Source organism: Capra hircus, chromosome 9, assembly GCF_001704415.2.
Source record: "Capra hircus breed San Clemente chromosome 9, ASM170441v1, whole genome shotgun sequence".
In the NCBI taxonomy this organism is placed as follows: Eukaryota; Metazoa; Chordata; class Mammalia; order Artiodactyla; family Bovidae; genus Capra; species Capra hircus.
In genome coordinates this window covers 68,698,240-68,725,219 of record NC_030816.1, presented here as the reverse complement: position 1 = coordinate 68,725,219, position 26,980 = coordinate 68,698,240, and the positions used below count along the sequence as shown (strand labels likewise).

The 26,980-nt window shown below is 42.1% G+C and overlaps 1 protein-coding gene across 4 annotated transcripts in view; it reads right to left on the bottom strand.

Annotated features, from left to right (window-relative positions):
* The window catches only part of UTRN (utrophin), a 556,454-nt gene extending 531,895 nt beyond the window's left edge, over window positions 1-24,559 (bottom strand). Inside the window, exons 1-2 of one of the 4 annotated variants that reach the window (XM_013966586.2) lie at window positions 24,172-24,559; window positions 18,918-19,082 (exon numbers count right to left, since the gene is read on the bottom strand). In XM_013966586.2, the coding sequence (XP_013822040.2) occupies window positions 18,918-18,996 (79 nt within the window). In that variant the 5' untranslated portion in view covers window positions 18,997-19,082; window positions 24,172-24,559. Of the gene's footprint in view, window positions 1-18,917; window positions 19,083-23,509; window positions 23,671-24,171 lie in introns of those variants that run through there. The other 3 variants (XM_018053300.1, XM_018053301.1, XM_018053302.1) reach the window with 3 other exon arrangements.

Here is a 26,980-nt window from a genome sequence, read left to right as displayed (position 1 = left end):
CCTCCTAATTTATCCCTCCCTGATCCTTTCCTCTTTGGTAGCCATAAGTTTGTTTTTAAAAAAGTGACTTTTAGAGAGAGTTAACAGTGAACCACTCTTGAGAGCCCCTTGGACTGCAAGGAGATCCAACCAGTCCATTCTGAAGGAGATCAGCCCTGGGACTACTTTGGAAGGAACGATGCTAAAGCTGAAACTCCAGTACTTTGGCCACCTCATGCAGAGAGTTGACTCATTGGAAAAGACTCTGATGCTGGGAGGGATTGGGGGCAGGAAGAGAAGGGGATAACAGAGGATGAGATGGCTGGATGGCATCACGGACTCGATGGACATGAGTCTGAGTGAACTCCGGGAGTTGGTGACGGACAGGGAGGCCTGGCGTGCTGCAATTCATGGGGTCACAAAGAGTCGGACACGACTGAGTGACTGAACTGAACTGAACAGTGAACCAAGAGTTAAAATGACCGAGAAATGAGAGGGAGTGATGGGGGGACAGAGTGACATCCCAACAATGACATTTAGTGAGTGATGCAATTCAGTGATATGAGACTTAAGCTGGGGTTGGGGGGTGGCACGGTCTGGTCAGCACGTGGCATGAGAAGCAAAGGGTACATGACCTGATCTCTCCAAAAAAAAAAAGAGAGGGTGGAAGAAAGGAGATATCAGAAAGGCCATCAAGAAGTGGGGTTCTCATATGAGGACCACTACTCTTACTCCAAGAGTACAAGAGAGACTGCTGGCCCATTTTCAAGTGACAAATATGTCATCATTTGCAAAAAATGTTTGATGTTAAAAAAAATGAAGCATTGTGATACCCACTCCACCTGAGCTTGATGAAGCACAAGTTCCACTAATTAAAAAAAAAGATCTGAGCCAGATTATTAATTAGCAATTTGTCTGATTATTTGCTACTTTTAGCAACAAAAGGGAAAGATTCATCAACAAATAAAAATTCATTATATGCAAAACTAGGGTCAAACATTATCCGAAATTTTGCCCTTCAAGCTTTGTGTCTACCCACCCTCATCCTGGCAATCAGGTCTTTTGTTTGAATGGCCCTGAGACAACAGAAGCGACATACGGCCCAGAATTTGACCTGGGGCAATAGTGTGGGTCCCCAAAGTCATGTCAGAGTGTCAGACCGCCAATTTAGTTCCCATCAGAAAAGACTGAAACCCTACAAGAGACTGATAAGACAAAAGTTTCTGGTGGATCATAGGCCTCTTTTGAGAAAAAAAATTAAAACTGTGCACACTTTTTTCCCAGAAAACATGCAGGGGCATATTAGTAAAAATTCTGGACACGTTACAAGCATTTCTTAATAACCCTCTCCACTCCCTCCCCAAGCTAACCAAGCAGCTAAAATAATATCTGCAAGTTGGTTTCCTATGACTCTTAGAGATAAATACAGTCAACTCCCAAGGGGTTAACTACCAATATCGGCTAAAAATATTAAAAATCAAAAATCGCTTCTTAATTCCTCATTTTCCACTGCCATCATCTACCATGTCTTAAATTACCCTTTTTCCAGATGCTCATTCTAGGGTCAGTCAAAAATCTCAGACAATATGAAGAGAAATAGAACAGTTCCTGACAAAATTTGAAAAATTTTAAGGATGTGTTTAAAAGAGTTCCACGGATACTGAGGAAAATAGTCAAGACTCCAGCTGTCAATTTTCAAGGATGTGATCTTAGTCTGGGCCACGCTCCCAGGAGATGTAGATAATCGGTAGATAGGCAAACAGACAGATAGACAGAAGGACAGAAAGAAAGAATACATCCCCTAATCATCTTTCTCCCCTAAAATGGCTCAGAAGGTAAAGAATCTGCCTACAATGCAGAAGACCTGGGTTTGATCCCTGGGTCAGAAAGATCCCCTGGAGAAGTGAATGGCAACCCAATCTAGTCAGTATTCTTGCCTGGAGAATTCCATGGACAGAGGGTCCTGGAGGGCTACAGTCCATGGAGTCGCAAAAGAGTCAGACATGACTGAGCAAATAATACCAACAGTCAACAATCTCTCTCCCCCAAAACCTTAACAGAAAGGCTACTCCTGCCAGGAGTTGAAAGCAGAAAGCAGACTCCTTCCCTACCACTCCATCCCATTCTGTCCATCTCTTGCGTAAAGCTTTCCAACACTCCCCTCTTCTTATCCCAATTACCACTCCTTAGTTCAGGCCAACAATACCCCTCATTCTTCACCTGTGACAGTCACACAGTGGTCCCCTAGGCCTCTAGCCTTGCCCCATCCACCGCCCCAACACAAGTCATCTATTCTACAAAGCAAATCTCATCAGATCAGCCCTCTATTTGAAACTTCTCAGAGAAGCAAAACCTTCTAAAATCAGGAGTGAGAGAGAGGAGGGCATCACCAATTGCCAGAGAAAAATAAATAGCGTGTGATCAGATGCTTGAATTGAGGTTTATGTTGTAGTGTGTGTAATCTGTGTGTGTGCATGTGTTGGAGGAGGAATTGGGGAAATATCTGGAAACTAGACAACTTTTTTTTAATGCTGAGGTTTGAAAAAATAGGAACTATTTCAAACCCACAAACAGACAACAGGAGAATGGCACGGTGTATATCACTGAAGGGATGCTAGGCTGTATGACACAGAAGACAACACACACCTACATTCATTCTTCCAGCAGCTCAAAGTGCTGGCACTAAGTCACAGTTCTGCATAGCTCCAGCAATGGCAGTTGGCCCAATGCAGTTGACTAGGCCAGACTTGCACCTCTCCTCCTTCCCAGGGTCAGCCTAAAGCCAGTGCACAGGCCGAGACATGGGCCCCAAAGCTCAACACCGTGGTCTCACTTGGGGAAACCTCTGAGGAGTCACCCCAGCTTCAGGGCTCTCTAAGGAGTCAGATGGTGCCCTTGCTGTAACTGAACTGAAGTTCAGATTTTCCCTACACCCAAACCTTCTTCCCTCATTTCTTTCAGAATGGTCATTCTCTTGACCTTTAAGGAAAAACAGAAGAGCTAGCTTGAAAATTCTGTGTGGGTTGTACATTGTGGTTTCTAAGGTTTTGACTTGGCCAGTTTAATTGTCTCTTGAGGTTGTGAATCTGGCTTCAAGATTCAGCTCTATTTTCTATCATGGAGATTGTTAGGGAAGGACTTATTTGTCTGTCTCTACCTACGTAGCTACCTATCTGTCTATTCATCCATCTGTCCTTCTAACCAACCATCCATCCATTCTACCTGTAAAAGACACTTTAACAAGAAGAAGACTTGTTGTCTTCTGTGTCTGTTCTCATATCTGGTATATCATTTCTACATTTTTTTGGTATGGACTGCTTCATTATTTTTTAAAATAGTGTTAAATTTTCAATTTTAAAAAAATATCCTGTCAGAGTTTCATGTGCTATACAGTAGGTCGGTTACCCATTTTAAATAAAGTAGTGTGTACATGTCCATCCCAAACTCCCTAACTATCCCTTTCCCCTATCCCCACCCTCCAGGAACCATAAGTTTGCTCTGGAAGTCGTTGAGTCTGTTTCTGCTCAGTAAGTTCACTGGTATCATCTCTTTTTAGATTCCACGAATAAGTGATGTCACACACTATTTCTCCTTTCTCTGTCTGACTTGCTTCCCTAAGTATGATACTCTCTAGGTCCATCCATGTTACCGCAAATGGCATTATTTCATTCTTTTTAATAACTGAGTAGTATTGAATGAGGGAGGAGAAGGGGACGACAGAGGATGAGATGGTTGGATGGCATCACCGATTTGATGGACGTGAGTTTGAGCAACCTCCGGGAGTTGGTGATGGACAGGGAAGCCTGGCGTGCTGCAGTCCATGGGGTCACAAAGAGTCGAGCACGACTAAGCGACTGAATTGCACTGAATATTCCATTGTGTATAGGTACCACACCTTTTTATCCATCCCTCTGTCGATGGATGTTTAGGTTGCATCCATGTCTTTTGCTATTGTAAACAGCTCAATGTTATGTGACAGCCTGGAAGGGAGGGGCCTTTGGGGAAGAATGGATACCTGTATGCGTATTGAGTCCCTTCTCCGTTCACCTGAAACTATCACAGCATTGCTTGTTAATCGCTATAGCCCAGTACAAAACAAAACAAAACAAAAAAATTTCTAATCCTTTCAGAGTTACTCAGGATACAACCCAAACTCCCAACCATGGCATATAAGACTTCAGTTGGTCTCAGCTTAACTTCTCAACCCCATCTTCAGCCACACTGAGTGATCTGCGGTTTTAACCTCCAAACCTCTGGCACGTCACTGATCCCCTTTATTTCAATAGCCCTCCTCATCTCCCTCTGCCCACATTTTGTCTCACTTGTATTCACTCTTCTGATCTTAATTTAGATACCTCTCCTCAGGAAAGAAACCTTTCCTGAGACCCTTAGATATCAGCTACCCTTCCAGGGAGCTCACACAGCAATCTATGCTGTTTCACTTTTTTAAAATCTAACTGCCTATTCAATCTGTTTACTTAAAAGCCTGTGCAACCGCCCTCTCCAGGCAAAAGATTAACCGACCTCTGGAACTACGTCTTAGTCACCCTGTGCCAATCCAAGTGCTTGACATACAGTAGGCGACAACACGCTAGTCAAAGTGTCTTTTACAGGTAGAATGGATGGATGGCTGGTTAGAAGGACAGATGGATGAATAGACAGATAGGTAGCTACGTAGGTAGAGACAGACAAATAAGTCCTTCCCTAACAATCTCCATGATAGAAAATAGAGCTGAATCTTGAAGCCAGATTCACAACCTCAAGAGACAATTAAACTGGCCAAGTCAAAACCTTAGAAACCACAATGTACAACCCACACAGAATTTTCAAGCTAGCTCTTCTGTTTTTCCTTAAAGGTCAAGAGAATGACCGTTCTGAAGTATCAGCCTCTATATTAGAATTTAAAGTTAGCCCACTGAATATTAGGATTTGAAAGACAGAACTCAAGAGAAAAAAACAATATGACAATAGTAACTTCTTCTTTCTTCTATTCCTCAAAGCTCACAACGGAGCATCACATTAGGAAAAGCATCTGTTATCTGAATAATTATGATTTTTGAGCATCCCTGTTTTATTGACTGAACGCCAATGACCTTTCCACCACTTAATTTGTTTTTAATTTCCATTTACTCTATCCTATCTGTTGAAAGTGAAATCAGTAATATAGGATGACACTATCCACACATGAAACACCCTATTCTTCAGTTAAGTTTCCTCTGAAATAGTTTTCCAGGCTCTTTTCTCACATAAATTTTCTTTCAGCTGTCCAAGACTATTCCCTTCAAGATAAAATTAATATTACCTTTCTTTGCCTCCTTTTAAAAGAGGTTTTATATTATCTTTTCTCTTATTTTAATCAACCTACTTTTTTCCTAAAGCATGACATTTCTTTCAGAATATACACATAGAAAAAAATTGCAAATGCTATTAAAACAGTTCAATTCAAAGTCACCTGAACAAGCCGACCAAGAGCGCTACTTTAGAAAAACAGCAATTGTTAATGTAATTAAGGAGTAAAAGCTACCTTTAAAATGTAGAAATTAATCAAGTTAAGCATATAAATTCTGGAGGAAGAGCAAATACTAAAAGGGTTGTTACGTGATTTATAACATAATTTTTAAAACTATACATCTGATTGAAAAATATATATATGAATTATAATGTAAAAAGCTATCAGATTGAAGAATATAAAACAAATCCCTTGAAGTGAAGTTTACATTATAGCTTTATACATGTGGTTACTAACTGCAAACCATCTTTCAAATCCTCTCCCCTTCTCCTCTACTCTCGTACCACTCTGGTCCAAGCTCCCATGATCTCTAGCCTTAGTTATTTTCACAACTTATCTGCTCCCTTCCTCCCGTCAACTCTGCTCCCTTTGAAATTTATCATTCATACTGTCCACCAAGTTATCTTTTTGAAAAACAATACTTACTCCATCATTAAGCCACTTAAAGTCCTATAGTAGCTCCCAACAGGGAAAAGATCAAACCTCTTAGCCTGCTTTCAAAGAGCTTTCAAAATCTGGTCCCAACCTCTCTCCTCATCTACAACACCCCAGCCACACTCACCTACCAGCTGCAGGCTCAAAACGCACTGTTCTTTCCCATCACCTTGGAATGCCCTCCCCTCACAGCCACACAACTACCTCCTATGCATCCCTCAAGGCACACCTCAACTCCCTTCCTCTAGCTCTCTCTTTCCCAATGAAGTAAGACCTGTCCTTTCTCCTCCCCTGACTCCCCAGCTTTGGGTACACTACACAGGGTTTGTGCAGGGCTGTCTCCTTACTCCTCTCTTCCCAACCAGCCTGAGAATACCTGAATGAAACAGAGACCAATGTCTTGCTCAACTCTGGGCCCTTCATCTAGCTACACTGAATGAATGACAAGCATTTGCTGAGTGAATAAGGTATGTATATCAGCAAGTCTGATTATTTTAAACCATTAAAGAGCATGGCGAGCCCTTATTGAGCACTTACTGTGTGTGGAGACTAAGCTAAAGGCTGCATCAGAAGGTCAAGTTAGGAAAGCACATGCCCATACACAAGCAAGAGGAGCCAAAAATAGAAATAAAGAGTGAACAAGAGGGAAGAAGATTGATTGTGGCTCTGTGATCGATCAAAGAATAGAATGCTTTGTGGCATTTGTGCTGATGTTTGAAAGATGGAGGTTTCAAAACCAAGGGGTGGGGAGGGAAGAACAATCAAGCAGAGAAAACAAAGCAAGCCACGTCCCAAAGACAGGAAAAGGACCACGGGCCGTCCTCACAAGCACCGTGCGCCTCCCTCACAGGGTATATTTTGGAGGGAGGGAGACATAAAAAGATAGGTCAGCATCAGACGTCCCTAAATGTTTCACTGAAACATGCATGCAAATGAGTTCCCCTCTCTGAGCAATCTGCCTTGATGCCAGGTCCCCAGAGTAAGATCTGTGCTACACCAAATGCTCCAAAAGGCCAGCCCCAGACAGACAGCAAGCATATGTGTGCATTCTCCAAATACCAACACCCTTCGATCTTCTAACAGGCTACATCTCTTGAAAAAGCACATGTAAGTTAGAATAATTCAAGTCACTCTGATTTTTCTTCTTGAGACACAGTATTATAATGGTATTTAATATATGATTAAGAGTCTCTTCTTGATGAAAGTGAAGGAGGAGAGGAAAAAGTTGGCTTAAAGCTCAACATTCAGAAAACTAAGATCATGGCATCTGGTCCCATCACTTCAAGGCAAATAGATGGGAAAACAGTGGGAACAGTGTCAGACTTTATTTTGGGGGGCTCCAAAATCACTGCAGATGGTGACTGCAGCCATGAAACTAAAAGAGGCTTACTCCTTGGAAGGAAAGTTATGACCAACCTAGATGGCATATTCAAAAGCAGAGACATTACTTTGTCAACAAAGGTCGGTCTAGTCAAGGCTATGGTTTTTCCAGTGGTCATGTATGGATGTGAGAGTTGGACTGCGAAGAAAGCTGAGCACCAAAGAACTGATGATTTTGAACTGTGGTGTTGGAGAAGACTCTTGAGAGTCCCTTGGACTGCAAGGAGATCCAGCCAGTCCATTCTAGAGATCAGTCCTGGGTGTTCTTCGGAAGGAATGATGCTAAAACTGAAACTCCAGTACTTGGCCACCTTATGGGAAGAGCTGACTCATTGGAAAAGACCCTGATGCTGGCAGGGATTGGGGGCAGGAGGACAAGGGGACGACAGAGGATGAGGTGGCTGGATGGCATCACCGACTCGATGGACATGAGTTTGAGTAAACTCTGGGAGTTGTTGATGGACAGGGAGGCCTGACGTGCTGCGATTCATGGGGTCACAAAGAGTTGGACATGACTGAGCAACTGAACTGAACTGAGCTGAATTGATGTTATAGAACTAACCACAGATACTATAAGTAGAAGCACAAAAATAAATAGCTTTAGATTCCGCAGTATAACATTTTCTAAACACCTTACAAACGGACTATAAGGATAACAAAGAAATAGGGTACAAAGTGAAAGTTGCTCAGTTGTGTCTGACTCTCTGCGACCCCATGGACTGTATCCTAAGTCACTTCAGCCGTGTCCAACTCTGTGAGACCCCAGAGACGGCAGCCCATCAGGCTCCCTCGTCCCTGGGATTCTCCAGGCAAGAACACTGGAGTGGGTTGCCATTGCCTTCTCCAATACCATGAAAGTGAAAAGTGAAAGTGAAGTCGCTCAGTCGTGTCTGACTCCTAGCAACCCCATGGACTGCAGCCCACCAGGCTCCTCTGTCCATGAGATTTGCTGGGCAAGAGTACTGGAGTGGGTAGCCTTTCCCTTTTCCAGGCCATTTTCCCAACCCAGGGATCAAACCCAGGTCTCCCACATTGCAGGCAATTCTTTACCAGCTGAGCCACAAGGGAAGTCCCAGAACACTGGAGTGGGTAGCCTATTTCTTCTCCAGGGGATCTTCCCAACTCACGAATTGAACCGAGGTCTCCTGCTTTGCAGGCGGATTCTTTACCAACTTAGCTATCAGGGAAGCATCAAATCGAGTATACCTGGAGTTTTATCTCAGAGCATCCCAGGAGGTAGCTTCCAGATATGGCCCAGGGCCTTCAACACCAAATAAGACTCAGTCACTCTCCCAGCTCTAAGTCAGACTTGCATTTTCAGAGACAGTTATTTTGATAAGGGGTCACGTTTCTTGCAAACTTTAGAATTCCCTGAGTAAAATCCGAACATGGCCCCATTCACAAAAAATAAAGAGAGATGAAAGAAAGAGGCAGACCAAATAGGAATCCATTTCACCAGTATCTCAGTTGGTAAAGAATCTGCCTGCAATGCAGGAGACCAGGGTTCAATCCCTGGGTTGGGAAGATCCGCTGGAGAAGGAAATGACAATCCACTCCAGTATTCTTGCCTGGAAAAATTTCATGGGCAGACAAGCCTGGCAGGCTACAGTCTATGAGGTAGCAAGAGTTGGACATGACTTAGTGACTAGACCTGTATATAGGGTTAGCGCTGTATAGCACAGGGGACTCTCCTTGGTGCTCTGTGGTTACCTAAACTGGAAGGAAATCCAAGAAAGAGGGGATATATGTATGCATGCAGGCTCAGTCACTCAGTCATGTCTGACTTTGCAACACTATGGACTGTAGCCCACTAGACTCCTCTGTCCATGGGATTTCCCAGGACAAGAGTACTAAAGTGGGCTGCCATTTCCTTCTCCAGGGAATCTTCCCAACCCAGGGATCAAACCTGTGTCTCCTGCATTAGCGGGAGGATTCTTTACCACTGAGCCACCTGGGAAGCCCGACGTATGTATACATATGGATGGTTCTCTTTGCTGTACAGCAGAAACCGACACAGCAGTGTAAAGCAACTGTACTCCAATTTTTAGAAAAAGAGGCAGAAGCTGGAGGGATGCTGCCACAAGCCAGCGAAAGCCAGGAGCCACCAGAAGCTGAAAGCGGCAAGGGGAATTCTTTCCTAGAAACTTCGGAAGGAACAAGGCCCTGCTGACACCTCTATCTTGGGCTTCTAGCCTCCAGAACTGGGAAACTATAGACTTCTATTGTTTTAAACCATAAAACTTGTGGTCATTTTGTTACAGAAGCCATAGAAACTAATACAGGGGGGTTGATCCTTGGTTTCCTTTACAAACTTAAACTCCTTTCAGCAGCTTAAAAACTGTAGTTGACGTATTTGATTATCTTTTAAGACAATTCAATTATCTGACAAGTTAACCTCAAATGTACTTAAATTCTTATAACTCTAATATTGGACTTGGAGGGCATTATGGTCCAAGGGAAATAAATGAGACAGAGAAAGACAAATACTATATGTTATCACATGTGGAATCTAAAAAATACAACAAACTCGTGAATATGACAAAAAAGTAGCAGACTCATGGACATAAAGAACATACTAGTGGTTACCAGTGGGGGAGGGGCAACATAAGGGGAGGGGAGTAACAGGTGCAAACTATTAAGCATAAATTAAGCTACAAGAATGTATTTCACAACATGCAGAATAGAGTTAATAATTTATAATAACTATAAATGGAGTATAACCTTTAAAAATTGTGAATTACTATATTGTACTCCCATAACAGATTGTATTACTGTACATCAAACATGCCTCAATAAAAAAATAGAGATTATTTAAAAAATAAATACAATTACAAAAACAAGGAGGCAAATACAATTGTAATACCTTATTAACCTTAAAGAAGGTAAGAAAACTAGCATCAAGTTACTATAGTTCTTGCACTTTATATCATATCTTAGAGACCATCCCATATCAATACAGAAAGAACCTGTGATTTTTCATTGCAAATAATTCCACTGTATGAATAAGTTATAACTTAAGTAAAAAGAAAGAAAATCAACATAAAGGATGGATGTGGGATTTTTCCTCACCATGAGTCAAACCGTATCTGTCTTGGAAATGTTTCTTAGAAAAAACAGACAGTAAGTTTTTATGATAAGTTCAGAATATCACATGAAAGAATTCAGGTTTCTACTCTAACCTTGCAGCAGGAAGAGGTTAAATGCACCAAACTGAAGACCAAGGTGCTCCAAGAAGAAATATTTCAAGGCTGAATATTTTGGTAGGATCTTCCAGTTCAACAATCCACAATAAGAAATGCACCAAAGTTTCATCACTCTCCTGCTCTCTTTACACAATTTTACCTTTGCTCAGCACAAGAATACAAGGCAAAAGAAAAAAAGTCCAAAACCACAAAATCCCTACCTCTTAAAATTATTTAGAAAGAAGAGGTTGTTAGTAGAAATAATCTTCAACATTGGACTGTAGCTCTCCTTTCTCCTCTGAAATGCACAGACCACTTTCACTTTGGTTCCAAGAGTCTAAAACCTGCTTCCTTTGTCCATAAATTAATGGCACTAAACAGAGTAACTGCAGAGCTTGTTAAAACTCCAGACGCCAGGACCCCACCCCAAGTGACTGAGTCGGAATCCCAAAGGGTGGTTCTGACATGTAGCCAGAGTTAGGAACTCTGAGAGGCTGAGCCTAAAACCCGACTTTCAAAATAAAAGCATATGTCAACATCTATGTAATTACTGAACTAATGAAAATCACAAGACTCACCCATAAAGAATAAGAAAACTAATCAATTCGTATTAAAGCCTTTTTCACAGAAATATCCTACACCAAAATCTTAATCAGAACATGGCATGAGACAAATGTGCAAACATTCAAACAATGGAATTAGAAAAGATGATCTCACCAGATAATATCTTTTTAATCATGGGATTTTTCTAAGTTCTGCCAGTTTAGAGACAGAAAGTCATTTTTTTTTTACTGGATTTCTCTGCTCTATCAGAAATGTCATTATCAATGTGCTTGTCAATGTGCTTTGTTCTGATCTTCAGGAAAAAGAATGTTACATAATTCAATACTGAGACTGATGAACTGGACAGAAATCATAATAATTAGCCTGCCACCCACCCACCAAAAAAAGTTCATTTGAAAATATTCACCTACAAAATGTTATTCTCCTGCTTTACACCTTGATTTTAATGACTGAGACAAACAAAACTGATTTTTTTTTTTTTTTTGCTTTTTTAAGTGAACAGATCTCAAAATCGGTATAAGGTTGTGCCAATGCAAACTTTAATCTTAACTGCCAAGAGGGCACACACACAAACGATTCCTATTATTGGCTAGGCTAGGAGAACAAGCTTTTGACAGAGAAGGTTCACAGAATATAAATAAATCTCAGGTGTTTGGTTGTGAAAAGGCATGGACGTCAAGGCCAGAGAGCCACATGGAACCTGGGACTACCTGCCTCCCACACTTGACCTATGCAAATCCAGGGGTAGAGCAAGGAAAAGTGAAAGGACCAGGTCTAGCTTAGATTTCTCAGTCCACAACCAGCATTTCAACAGTAAATATATATAAAAATTTCACACCAATTCACCTCTCAAATACTAAACTGACTGTATTTATTATTAAGCAGTTAGGGCACACCAAAAAATAAAAAGAGTAGAACAGTAAATATCTATGCCTACACACACACACACACACACACAGCTTAAAGAGAGAGAGGGAAAAAAAATCTAACCAATACATGTGAAACCACCTAAGTAATCTTTTGCAATAGAATTTTAACTAATATTTACAACCACTTCAATGATCTTGCATGTTCCCTTGTTTCCTGAAAATCATCCTATCAACATCTAGTTCAAATCTGGGCTCAAATAAGGTTCAGTAAAACTGAGTTTTCCATTCTGTCTATATACTAAAGACTTCTACTGCTTAGAACATTCTCCAAAATTTGTTTTCCTGTGGAGAACAGATCACCTACACAGCTTTCCCAACCTTAGTAACAGGTCATGAGAATTACATGAATGCAGAAATCTTTTTTATGATGGCATTATTTCAGCCTAAATGAGGTACCAACACAGAATATTTTATGTGCATGACAAGAATAGCTACTCTCCTCTGTTAAGAGTTGAATTTCCACCAGGGTCACTGTCCCTCACCACAAATCCCCAGGGCTCATGGAAAAAAACCAAACACACTCAAAGACTCCCTTCAAAGCACAGGCATTCCAGCCAAGTAATGCTTTGGTGGGGGGAAGGGGGGCAGGGTTGGGGGGAGAGAAAAAAACCTATATTTCACAGTCCCTTAAACTCTTCAGGAAAATCCCCACACAGATATTTCTTTAAACAAAAGAGAAAGAAGACCCATGGGAAATACAACATAACCACTGTTTTTCCTAAAGAAAGGCCTCTAAAAGATAAACAAATAAGGTAACCTTCCTCCCAGCTTCATAAAACCACATCTTCTTAAGAAAGTTTAAACATAGTATCATGCAATCACAGTATCATTGTTAGGCCTGTTATAAATGTAACCAGGTATAATATTCCATAGTAAAGAATTCATTTTATTTTTATTTCACTGGCCTCCCTTTTCTCCCCTCCCAGTCCACTCCTCCCCAACCAACCCTTTCAGTGCCATAGATACCCATCCAGGCATCAGACCAGGCCTCAAACTGTGCCAGACCACAGTCCATCTGAAATCCACTACCTTTTTTTTCACCAGCCAGTTAAAAGCCTTGAGCAGCAAGCAAAGAAAAAGAGAAAAGGGAATTCACGTCAGAAGCAGATTATTAGTTCTTCTACCTTCCACCCAGAGGACTGCCAGTCCTCTGCTATTTTCCTTTGCCAACGTCTAGAAGAGAATGATAGAGACCAGGGCCAATAATCAGGGCTGAGAGCGGCAGGTTATATCTCCTGCAATCGGCCTTCCCATGGCAGGACAGGATGCCCGCCAGCGGCCTGGAGCAGCTCTATCTCACAGCCAAAGGCCCCAATTTCGTAACCACAAAGGCAGAGGCAGAGGGATGTAGCGAAACAATTAACACTCTGCAAAATTTCTAAGGAATTAATTTAGGCACCAAAAAAAACAAAGGACCATCTGGCAGCAACAAAATAAACTACCTGGTAAATTAGGAGACTGGGTGCTCCATACAGAGCTCGAATGCAGAGTTTCTGGAGTCAGAGCACCTGAGTTCTCACCCCAGCTCTGACATTTCTAGCTCTGTAGCCTTTTTCATTGACTAGACATTCATTGCTTACCTGCTATGAGCTAGACACTGGGCTGAGCCCCAGGGATGCATGGGTCCCTGCTCTTGTGGAGTTAAGTTGAGTAGGACATTGAAAGAAAAGTTCAGGTGTTAGTTGCTCAGTTGTGTCTGACTCTTGACGACGTCATGGACTGCAAGGCTTCTCTGTCCTTGGAATTCTCCAGGCAATAATACTGGAGTGGGTAGCCATTCTCTTCTCCAGGGGATCTTTCCCACCCAGGGATCAAACCTGGGTCTCCTGCATTCCAGGCAGATTCTTTACTATCTCAGCTACCAAGGAAGCTAACAAACACATACACACACACACACACACACACACACACACACACACACACACACACACACAAAAAGAGAAACAAGAAAACTACCAGAAAGTGACTGAGCATAGGGGGAACTTAAATATACAGATACAGTCAAAAGTGACTGGGAGTGACCTTCCTCATGGTCTTCTGGCTAAGACTCTGCACTCCCAATGCAGGGGGCCCGGTTCGATCCCTAGTCGGAGAACTAGATCCCACATGTCACAACGAAAAGATTCTGCATGCTCCAACAAAGATCCCTGTTGCCACAACTAAGGCCTGGCACAGCCAAATAATTAAATATTTATTTGACTGTGCCAGGTCTTCGTTGCCTCACATGGGATTTTTTCATTGCACAGACTCTAGCTGTGGCGGTCGAGCTTAGCTGCTCCACAGCATGTAGGATCTCAGTTTCCAGTGTTGTTGTTTAGTCACTAAGTCATGTCTGACTCTTCTGTGACCCGCGGACTGTAGCCCGCTAGGCTCCTCTGTCCGTGGGATTTCCCAGACAAGTCTACTGGAGCCGGTTGCCATTTTCTTCACCAGGGGATCCTCCCGACCCAGGGATCGAACCTGCATCTCCTGCATTAGCAGGTGGATTCTTTACCAGGTTTAGCCATCAGGGAAAACCCTTAGATCCTAAACCAGGGATTAAACCCACATTCCTGCACTGCAAGGCAGATTCTTAACCACTGGACGGGCAGGAAAGTAGTAAATAAATAGTAACAACAACAACTACAAAAAGATGACTGGGAGAGTTACTTCCTACAGTCAGAAGGCAAGTTTTCTCAGAGGTGATACTAAAGCCTAGATCTACCTAATAAGAGGAGCCCATCAGGCAAAGACAGGGAAAGAGGGATGTGCAAAGGCCCTCAGGCAGGCGTGGTTGGGCCGCTGCAGAAATAGAAAGAAGGTCAGTTTGGCAAATTACTTCTGTGTGGCTCGTGTCCGTCATCTGTAAAACAGTCATTGTGAGGATGAAACTCTGAGCACCACATCCACTGCATGTATTCAATCAATGTCAGTTGCTACAATTATCATAATCAGTGAGATCCCATCACTAGAGGTGTGCAAGAAGAGGTTGGGTACTCGGGGGCATGGCCAGGCAACAGGACCTCTCAGGTTCCATCAACAATTAGGTCAGGATTACACAAGAAGACAAAAAGTGAAGGAAGCAAGGATAAAAATGTTACACTCAGGCTTCCTGTCCAAAGGCTGTTAAAGAATGCTTTGAATCATGCAACAATGTGGAGTTTTAGCGACTAATTCATTCAACAAATGGCCCCTTCCCATGTGAGAATCTATGATTCTAATCCCTACTAGTCAAAATCCCCACAAGGAGCTAGTTGGCAGTCTTTAGCCCTGAAGTCTACCCTCTTTACAGGGCTTTGAGCTAAAACTTACCAGAACAGCATTGAGAAGAACAGAAAAGGTTGACTTATTCTATGTTACTGGCATTAAAGCATCAGTATTGATAGAATAAAATAGCACTGAGGCTGTTCTTTGATTTTACACATATCTCAAACCATTTTATTATTTCATGTTTAAAATGTTCCAAGCAGAAGTTTACACACCACAGACTCCATTGATAATATATTTCACTTAAAAAAAAATCTTACTCTTGATCTACTCTCAAAATACTTAATAAACTGTAAAACTTTCTGAAGCTCACTAATTCCGGCTATCAAAGGTGTACTGATTAATGACAGACAAATTTGACTTGCATGTCTTTAAGTTAGGGAAAGATTTACTTTTACCCAACCCCAAGCCCTGAATCATTAAAGGTCATATTCTTTCAAGTTCTTTTCTAAAATTCACTCAAATCCAAGACAAATGAATTACAATCATGAAGAAATACATGATTTTTATATTCATGAAATATTTCATCACCTACTCTTGATAGTTCAGATTTCTGTTTAGTTGGTAGAAATTACTTTAAAAATTATTAAACCTCATACACTGCATAAAGCAAATTAATACTGAATGAGGGCAATATAAACAATCCTAATACCTTAACATAAAATGCACCAATACTTTTATGAAACAAGGTTTTTAGACTGTTCAAACTTAGGGATTTGAGGAGGAACGAGATAAATCTTCATGAACCAAGACAAAAGTTTATCAATATAATCTCAGCATCAGGTCTTCCCTACCCCAGTCTCTATCCCCTCCACCATAGCTAGATCCTCAAAAAGTAGAAACACAGAAATAGATCTCAATCAAAATTCTCCTATAGGAGAATATGCATTATATGTATATGATTCCTTTGACTTTCAGAAAGCAAGATTGAAATTAACAGGCCCTTTCAAATCCAAATTTATCTACTGCCTTTGCAACATAATCTAGCCGAAAGAATGTGATTCAGATCTCAGCTATGCAACAGCTAAGTTTTCAATGCTTTTTCAAGTAGGAGCCATCAAAAATAAAAAAGAAAGTAACAGTCATCACCTTGGCATTAAAACACTTGAAGCAATTTGATATTTTTAAGAATACTTTAGAAATACTTTAAGAAGTAATGCAGGCTCATTGAAAAGCATTTAAAGTGCCTATGAGTAAAAAAAGAGAAAAATAATAATCCCCAAATACCAGGATGACCACCATTAACATTTTTGTGTACATTCTACTGAACTTTATTGGAAAAAAAATTTTTTCACATAAATGACTTTATATTGCACATAATTTTTATATAACAACATCAACAACATGTTTCTATGTTCATATATACATATTCATAACATTTTTGTGAATGTATAATCTTTATTTTACTGAGATTCTATATGATTTAGTCAAGTCCCCTACACTAAAGGAACAGCATAGGCTAACCATTGTTTCCTAAAGTTATTTGCCTATGACATCCTTTTTTGACTTATATATTAGAATTTACATTTGTTTCAAATGCTTTGGGAAATTATGATTTAATCAATCCTCAGTATTGGATTTTTATGGTATTTCTAATTTTTTTCTATAATAAAAAATGCTATGATCAACTTTTTGCTTGTATATTTCTGTGTCTTCCCTAGGAACAAAACTCCGAAAATAGAGGTACTGGGCCAATTGGAATGCATACATTAAAAACATAGTAAGTTCTACCCAACTGTCCCCAGTAGTATATGAGAATAGTCAGTCTTTTGAAATGATCATTTTTAATTTAAAGAGTAGTTTAAAAGTTATGTGTACTCATCATATATAACAAGTATTTTTAAACTTATATAATTACTTTTTTATGGACATGGTTAAAATACACAGTTATAAATAAATATCAAAGGTCTTACCGTAATGGAGGTTGACTCAGAAAACTATTTAAGAACATAACTCCTCACAATTTATAGAACATGACAAGCATGGGTACATTAAACTGTCTCACTGTCATCTTCCTCCTTGTTACATCTATATTTTTCTGGACATACATTCTGTACTGTTTAGAAGATATTAGTAATCCCTTACATCAACACAGTACTTTATACAACTAAAGCATTTCAATCAAGATAAATTTTAAGGGGCATTAAACTTTCTCGGAACATACTTTAAAATAGGACGTTAAGCTATACCCCCCAAAAGATCCTTCAAACTACACAGTAGTGGCTACACATTTAGAACCAAGACTGTAATAACCAGTCTTTACCAATCAACCAACACCAGGGCCATGAAGGGAAATATACCTGAAATGTGTGCGTGTCAGTAGATCCGTCATGTCCAACTCTTTGTGACCCCATGAACTGTAGCTCACCAGGCTCCTCTGTCCATGGAATTCTCTAGGCTAGAACACTGGAGTGGGTTGCCATTCCCTTTTCTGGGGGGTCTTCCTGACCCAGAGATCAAAGCCGAGTCTCCCACATTGCAGGCAGATTCTTTACCATCTGAGCCACCAGCAAAACCCTCATCTCTATTAATTTAGAGCCTATTTTCAGTGCATATTTCTGCAGATTCATACAATAAAAAGCAACCTTCTAACATAATATAAAGATGGTTCACATAGCAAAAACAGACATGAGGTTCCTTTTTTGGTTTTAAAGTGACACTGGGTATTAAGTTTATAGGCCAAAGTAACTCTCAAAGTTACTTAAGTATAGTGTTCACACCCAGGGTGGAGTTCTGTGTAATTTTCAAAACTCAGGTCCTGGCTGCTCAAAAATATCTCCCCATAGAGTCTATCTTAGAATCATATTTGTTGCTTTTAAAAAATACTGAAATTTTTACTCAGTAGGTCTAGAGTGGAGCCAATTTATCTGTATTTAAAAAAAAAAAAAAAAACCCTCCCCAGTTGATTCAGTTATACAGCCAGAGTGGTAAAGTACTTGATTATATAAAAAAATTGGGGGGAAAAATAAATAAATAAAAAGATTGGGGGAGGGAGTGATATCCTTACATAATGAATTTAAATCTTCAATGAAAACCATTCATCTGTCTTAATCTAGTTTCCTAAATAACCTAGGTAAAACTGTACCTTGAGAAGGTTTATAAGATGCTTCAAAAAGGGAAGCAGAGGTAGAAGAACACCTGTTGGCCTAGCACTGGTTAGAAATGGGATGGGGGAGAGGGGGTATGAAAGCAAATCTCAAGAGGACTACCCACCCCATCTGAAACCACAGCATTTCCTACCTAAAGCATCATTTTTTAAGCTGCACTTTTATGTTCAAGAGGTTTCTTATAAATGAACAGCAATCAGCTAACAGGTAGCAGTTTCACCAAGCAATGCCAATCAACATACCAGGAGACCAAGATGGATTGAGAAATTAAGACAGAATACACAGAGATATCAAGGAGGGCATGGCAACCCACTCCAGCATTCCTGCCTAGAGAAACCCCGTGGACAGAGGAGCCTGGCAGGCTACGGTCCATGGGGTCGCAAAGAGTTGGACACAACTGAGCAACTAAGCACAGCATACACAGAGATATTGTATTACCATTTACAGTGTAATAGTCATTTGTCAGATTTCCGTTTCTCAAAAGAAGTTTGTCTCATAAGAACAGTACAAAACAAACAAAATCTCATGTCTTCTAAGTAGCTTATGAACAAAAAATCAGCCATTTTCTGAAGTTTCCGTTACTTACCAGATCTGGACTTAATGATGTCGCTGAACTCATTCTGCCCATCGTCAGCTCTGGCCTCATGCTCTCCATACTTGGCCATCTTAGTTGCGTTTCAGTACAATCCAAAGGCTTGACAAGATGCTCTTTTAAAGACTTTCAATTTTCTATAATCATCAGCATCAATACCTAAAGAGAAAAGGGGAAACATGGATTTTTAAAAATACACAAAATATATATATATATATACAAGACTATATTAATATGTTATAATATATTAATACATGCTGACATATATTTATGTATAACATATTGCATGTAGATGTAATATATAACCACAATATATATCATAGCTGTATAATATATATGACTATAGATACTAAAATATATGTATATGTATTATATATGGGCTTCCTGGTGGCTCAGTGGTAAAGAATCCACCTGCCATTGCAGGAGACGCAAGGGTCTAGGATTCAATCCATAGGTCAGGAAGATCCCCTGGAGGGCATGACAATCCACTCCAGTATCCTTGCCTGAAAAATCCCATGGACAGAGGAGCCTGGTGGGCTATAATCCATGGAGTCACAAAAAGTTGGACACTACTGAAGAGTCTGAGCACACACATATGCACATTATATATGGTTTTATATAGTAATCCTTCATTCAACAAATATTTATTTGGAGCCTATGGCAATCCACTGCAGTATTTTTGCCTGGAGAACCCCATGGACAGAGGAGCCTGGTGGACTAATGTCCACAGGGTTGCAAAGAGTCAGACATGACTGAGCAACTAACACTTTCACTTTCATGTATAAAGCACTGATCTGGGCAATGGAAATATGACTATCAAAGAGACAAAACCTACACTAGTTTGAAATCCACAGACACCAAGCAATTAATTATATAATGGAGTATTTCATTATACTACTACTATGTTACAAAAGTACAAAGGAGAAGCATAGAGTAACATGAGCATACTGCAGAGGAATCTGACCTGCTCTGGGCAATTAAAGAAGGCTTTCTTGAAGATGTGGCATTTGAGCCAAGCCTTCAAGGATGAGCGATGGGCAGAGAAAAAGGTAACAATCTCCCATGTAACGTGACAGGAAGCATCAAAGAACATTCAAAAATCTGAGCCGAGGCCAGTGCTTTGGAGCCTAAGAGGAGAGGGATTTGTTGAACTAGGTGAAGTAACAGACAGGACCAGGAATAGGGCTGTGAAGACAGCCTGTAAAGGATTTTGTTATTTCTCCAAAGAACAGTGGGAAAACAGCAGATGATTTTGAGCTGGGAAGCAACATATGATTGTGGCTTAAATAAGTGTAGATAGAAAGAAGTGGGTGGACATGTGGGCTATTAGATATTAAATGAAGGCCAATGGGATTTGAGAACTGACTGGATATGAGTTTCAGTATACTGAGGCACGAAATGACTGCCCAATTTTGGCTTGTGCAATTGAGTCACTGGAGCATGAGCGTCTGAAGGAAGAAACAAGGAGTGTGATTTGGATTGATGGAGTTTGAGACATACAAGTGGAGATAACCAAAAAGTCTGATCTCGGGAATGGTCTGGATTATAGGTAAATCTGAAGAGTTACATGGTATAGCCATTGACACAGATTTTATTCTGGAAAACACACCATGTGAATTCTCCTGAGAACAGACAGGACTCAAAATAATTTTAATCTTTTAGTAATTAATGAGTCAAGGCATGTTGAGAATTTACAGAATTGAGGATTCTACCCTGCACTACCACTTTTCTTTTAAAATGTCATCAATTAGACATGCACTGCCCTAGAACTTTCTGGAACACAATGCCAAAGCAACCCAAATAGAATCAAATTTCAAGTTCAAGTTCAGCAACTTGGCTATATCCTAACATCCCCTTACGAGCACCCCAAATGCCAGCTAAATAAATCAATCATTTAATTGGGAAAATAACTGTCAAGACATCCCAATATTAATCTACAAATAATAGACATTAATTCACATATTGTAATAGATATCAAAACCAGAGTTTATTGTTAGCTAGGATTAGACAACTCAATTATTTAATTCAAGGACACATCATATGGCATTACTATTTTGTAATATAGTTCATTTTACATATCTATTCACTATTTGCTTCCCTGGTGGCTCAGATGGTAAAGCATCTGCCCGAAATGCGGGAGACCCAGGTTCAATCCTTGGGTTGGGAAGATCTCCTGGAGAAGGAAATGGCAACCCACTCCAGTACTCTTGCCTGGAAAATTCCATGGATGGAGGAGCCTGGAAGGCTACAGTCCATGGGGTCACAAAGAGTCAGACACGACTGAGCAACTTCACTCATTCACTATTTAGAAGTTCTTACATATTATGTTTACAATATACAACACTCAAGGACATACCATATTGTTTTATATTTCATAACAATATAAATACATAAATTGTGAAATTTCTTTTCCTTAGTAGTTAGGAAAAGGGTATGTTCTAACAATAAAGAGGTCAAAGTTAGCTTAGAAAAAGGTTTTAAATGTTAAAGTGTTTGAGGCAGATGAAAACTGATGAACTACTAAAGCTTTAGGAACAATTTCCTCTCCAAAAGGGAGAAATATATGGACTGGATCATCAGCCTGAATCTGCGAGATTTTGAGAGTATAAAAACATTTTTCACTTTTTATACTGTCCACTACTACTGTACTTTATGGATTATTATGTAATTAGGTTCCTTTCAGGGGGTAAATTACCTGCTAAAGATTTGCTAAATTCTTAAACGTATTTTATTACATTCAAGTACCAAAAGTTTTGTTCAGAAGAATACACATAAAATTTTATTATGAAAATCAGCTTTTCCCAACAAAAAAATTCTCTTTACTGGAAAGCAACTAATTATTTCCTTTGAAATATATTTCTAATTCTTTTTCATAAGTGGTCTTAGCCAAGGTCTTCAAAAGATTTTTCCCATTCCACAAAAGAGAAAAGTAAACTGCTTGCACAGAATTGTGTTTCATTTGCAAGTTAATATTCCTTCATCATAAAGTTTTACTTTGCCAGTTCCTTAAGATAATCTCAGATTTTCTCTTGATAATCAAAATCCTTTACAGGCTACACAGATTCAGCAGTAAGTGGGATCAGAGTACAAGGAAAGACTGGGCAAATTCAGAGAAATGCAAATGACCATTTTAACAGTGTCATAGCCACTGACTGATACTTTGTGCCACTAATTGGCAGGGATCTCCAGGTTGAGTAACATTTGGCAGCAAGTCATTACTGGTTGCCGGAAGACAGGATCATAGCTTCATCACAAGGCGCCTGTGTGACCCTCCACGTCCACATATATACTATGGAAACACCACCATCTTCCACACCAAGTTAGGTGACAAACCGAATAAAATAAAGACATATTGCTTTATAATTATAATTTATTGTTACCTCTGCTCTAGGTTCTGTTTCCCCAAAATGAAGTTCTGCAAAGTTTAGCCAGTTCTTTCTCACTGAAACCAATACCCTTAACTCTACATCCAGTTCTTTCTTCAAAAACTTCTCTCGCTGTCATAGGCAACCAGAAGCCACCACAATAAACCTGGGTTAAAAGGACGGGGGATGGCCTCACAGGCAAAACTCATGCTTTAATTTTTTTTTAATTTGGAAATTAAAAGATATAAGAATACAAACATGTTTAACAATGTACAATTATGATGGAAATATGCTGTAGGTCCTTGGGCAAAAAGTACTCATTCCTTTACCTAATCCTAAGAATGCCAGAGATAGTGGAAAGGAAAGCCCGGGGGCCAGAGTTTGAGGCTCTGTACGAAACTTAGTAAGACACCGCCCAGTGCCAAGAACTGCCATTCATTCTCGGAAGCGCTCCAAGGGAAATTCATACTGTTGTGGTTCATGCCATTTACGGGGGCAACCAGTTCCAGGTAAACACCTGAAGGAGAGTTAAAGCGCAGTCTTCAGGTTTCAGAAACTGGTCCAGGGGGCGGGGAATGACTCCGCGTAAACCATGGCCCTCGCCCCCCCACCCCCCCCGGTGCTCTGGCGGCCGAAGAACCCAGGAGCTCCGCATTCCTGCAGCTGTCGCCTGATTCCCGGGTCCCCCGGGTCCACTAGCAACCAGCCCAGAGGCGCCACCCGACTCCCGAGGCCCATGCAAGTTACAAAGGAATAGATGCGGCTACTGCCGGGTTCCCAGGAGCAGCAAGCTCCCGCCCGGACCCAGGGCATCCGGGCTTCCCAGAACTCGGTTCACTCCCCCACAAGGGGTTACAACCCGCGAGGCCCAGGTGACCCTGGGGGCTGGCAAAGAGGAGACTCTCCCCGGGGCATCCCGGGAGCGGGGGAGCAGTTAGACCCAGGTTAGACCCGGGCTCCCCAGTTCAGTGGAAAACAAAGTGCGAGTCTTCTGGCTCCTGCAAGCCGGGCACACTCTCTCCTCCCCTTGAAACAACCCTGGAATCAGTCCCTTTCGTAATCTGGGGCTTGGCTTTAAAAAAAAAAAAAAAAAAAAAATCCACTTTTAACAGAGTGCCTTCTAAAACTTGCACAGCCTAAAATTTGTGCTGTGTCCGTTTCCTAAAGGGGCCTTGAGCGACCAGTGCCTCGGACCCCAAGCAAATCAGGGACATGAATTACCTTACCAATTGCTGCAAGATGTGCCAAGGATCCGGGACCCCAGAAGAGGCAATCGCGCGGGACTACTCACCGACTGAGCGCTCCTTGTCACCTCACCAAAACTCCACCCTCGGGAGCAGCAACGGCCCAGAGGTCGAGCACGTTTCCTGCCAGGCGGATGGCTGGGAACGTCTCCCCACCCGGTCCTGGTGGACACCTCCGGGGCCCCACCTTCCCGGGGCTGAGGGGTGTGTGTGTGTGTGTGACAGGCCCTCCTAGGAAGCCACGTCCCCTCTTGGAGATCACTGGCCCAGAGCGCACGGAGGCACGACCCTCTCACCCCAGCCAGGAGAAAAACTCAGGGAGTCAAGAGGCTGCCCAGAACCAGTCGAAGGAGTTCGGATCTTTAGTAAATACTACACGGATTCCGAGGACTTCCGAGCCCGAGCTCTCCCCCACGTTTCTGGCATTCCCTGTCCCAGGGCGGGGAGCTGAACTGAGGTCCCAAGGAAAGTGCACGCAAAAGTTGGTTACATCTTAGGCTCAGCCTTGAGAAGGAGCTCGGGACGCTGATCCTGGGCACAGGAGCTGCTGAAAACTCCATCCTCCCCGCAGCCTACGTCCCGTGTCCCAGGGCTGTGGTCACATTACCCGGCCCGAGGCTCAATAATGCATGGACTTACCTGCTCCCATGCCTCGCGGGCTGCCTCGCCAGCCCGCCGCCGCCGAGTCCCAAGCCGGCCCGGGTCTCCTCGGATGTGTTTCAGGCGTAGTAATCGCGGGTGTGTGTGCAAACGTGGGCTTTGTGGTGCGGGTTTTTTTGTTTGTTTGTTTGTTTGTTTGTTGTTGTTGTTGTTGTTTTTAAGGAAATATGGAAAACCAGACCAGATCCGAAAGGAAAAAAAAATTTTTTTTGACACTGGATTGTAAACGCCCCTAACTTGTGCAATCTTCCTGCCCCGTAGTTCCGCCAAAAACAAAACAGTCCCACTGCAAACCTGGAACCGGCGCGCAGGCACCAAGTTTGCCAAACACTGGAGAGTTTTCCGTCTGCAGAAATGACCCCGAAGGAGGGTGGCGGAGGGTGGGGGGTGGAGGGGCACCGCTCCCTGCGATTCCCCAATCGGCTTTGGAAGCCGGAGGCTCCTCCTCGCCCCTCGGCGGGAGAAAGCCCGCGGGCCGCTGCGGCCGCCTGCTCCCCTCCTCCGAGGAAAGGCGACTCCACAACTTCGTGCGCCGGCGGCTCGCGCCCCCGGCTCCTCCTCCTCCCCTCACCCGCCCGCCGGCCGGCCCCTTTGTTGAAGCGGGGAAAGGAGCGCCGGAGGCCGGGGAGGGCGCAGGACCGCGGGGTGTGCGCCTTCGCCCTCCTGGGAACCGGCTCCGGTACCGGCACACGGGTTCGTCCTCCCCAGTAGAGGGGCGCCGAGCAGGTCCGGCTCCCCCCTCGGCTCTCCCGTCCCGGCTGCCGCAGGGCCGGCAACTTTGTTCCGGGAGATCAGGTCCTCTCGGCTCCGGGTTCGGCCCCGGCCCGGCCCAGGCGGCCACCGCAGGCTGGGCTCCGGGGAACGTGGCGCCCGGGGTCACCTGACCGCGCGCCCCGTCAATCAGCGCCCGCCCCGCGCTCCCTCCCCGCAGGCAGCAGCCCGGCTGGCACTCGGCTGGCCTGGGGCGGCGCACCCGGAGCGGACGGTGCGTGCTGAGAGCCTGGAGCTAGCATGGATGCCTGGTGCTGCCTGGTCCCGTTTATTCAGATTAACCGAAAATGTGAGTCACACCCACCCCAGGCCAACCCGGTCTCCAGTTTTCCTCCTTTGAGAAATGAATTCTCATTTGCCCCTCCATTCGCCCCATCTCAGTGTGTTGACGTTTTCAAATTTTTGGTCCTAGTTCCAAGGGTATATTTATATAATTTTCTTGGTGTCGTTTTTAATATTAAGAAAAACTTGACAATTTCGTTTTACATTCGTTCATACATATATACAAACAGTGTTTGCGCTGATCTTATTTTTCCATTTTTCCACTACACATACACACTTAAACATCTGTTACAGAGTCTGTTTCAAGGCTAAGGTGCTGGTCAAAATAATACCTGGTAAGAAATGCCTTTGTGCTGTGTAAGCAGTTTTGTTTACATGTTTCATTCCCAGTGTGTTCCTGTGTTTCTCTTACATGATCAATACACTTGGGGGGCGGGGGGGAAACAGCAACCTAAATTCCTAGTTCCTATAAACAATGAGAAAAGGAACTCTGGTTTGTTGCTGGTTTAATATTTGAGAGTTAACAACTTTTGAGTTAGTAAAGACAAACACTAGGGGCCTTACACAGTTTTTTCAGAAAGAATTCACTAGTCTTTTAGTAGTTATAGAGTAAAAGGTCTGTGGGTGGGGTGGAGGGGGTTGCATTCTGAAAGACAGTATTCCTTATAAAATCTCTAGCTTAGACTCCTTCCTTTATGTGGAGTTTCTTCACATAAGCCAAATAAAATCCAGAATATTAATAGGAAATAAGCATAATTAATCATCTGCTTTCATTCATTCATTCATTTTACAAACATCAATTCGGGGCCTGCCAGGTTCACTGGTGCTGTGAAAAATACACAGATAAATCTGTCAGAGATGTTGCTTTAAAGAATTCAAATCTACTAAGTGAGATAAGGCAAGTTAAAAAAAAGAAAAAGAATATGCAAGATCAGTGATAAGTGCTATAAGAAAAGGATAGATCAAATGCGTTCTGAGTTGGGCTATATCACAGGAAACTGGGGCTTCTTGTAACTGATAATTCTACAAACTCTTAAAGCTACTTGTCATGTACTGTGTCTTGGTGGAGTTAATGAAAACTCAAATCTCCTCCTTTAAAATAAAACCACTTGGGAATGTTTGAGTATTTCATTACTCAAAATTATGTAACTGAAAAGCACTTTGCAAATTGCAAAATGTTACACAAAGATTAATTTATTAAACTCAAAATTTTGAAGAAAAACAATCATTTGGGAACCTAGAATTTCTGAGTTTTCAAGCTCTGAGGGATGTTTAGTTAAGTTTCCCAAAACACCCTAAGGAAGGGGACACGTGGAACAATAGGCACCATCTGTATGAGACCAACTCCAACCCTGACATCCAGCTTCAGGGGTTTCCAGTGTCTTCCCTGGGACCTGTGCCCTGCCTGTTTCTAGCCTTTCTCCTCTCACCCAGACACAGATATTCTTTGCAGGACATAAGCAATGGAGGCCAAAGAACTTGCTGCTGATGGCATAACCGAGTAGTCCCACTCTGGTCCTGCTCCCTGTTTGCTCAGTAAATAGAGAAACCACAGTTAGTTGGAGACTTTGTCCTCAGAGGACTATCTCTCAATAGAGCAGCCAGTGTGACCTTGAGAATTGAGTTGGGGGGAAAGTGGAGACAGACCACCAGGACATAGATAGCAGTTAGTGCACCTGCAATCAACATTATTCCAGCTGCAGTCCATGCAGCAGGGACAGTAGCCTATAATGGG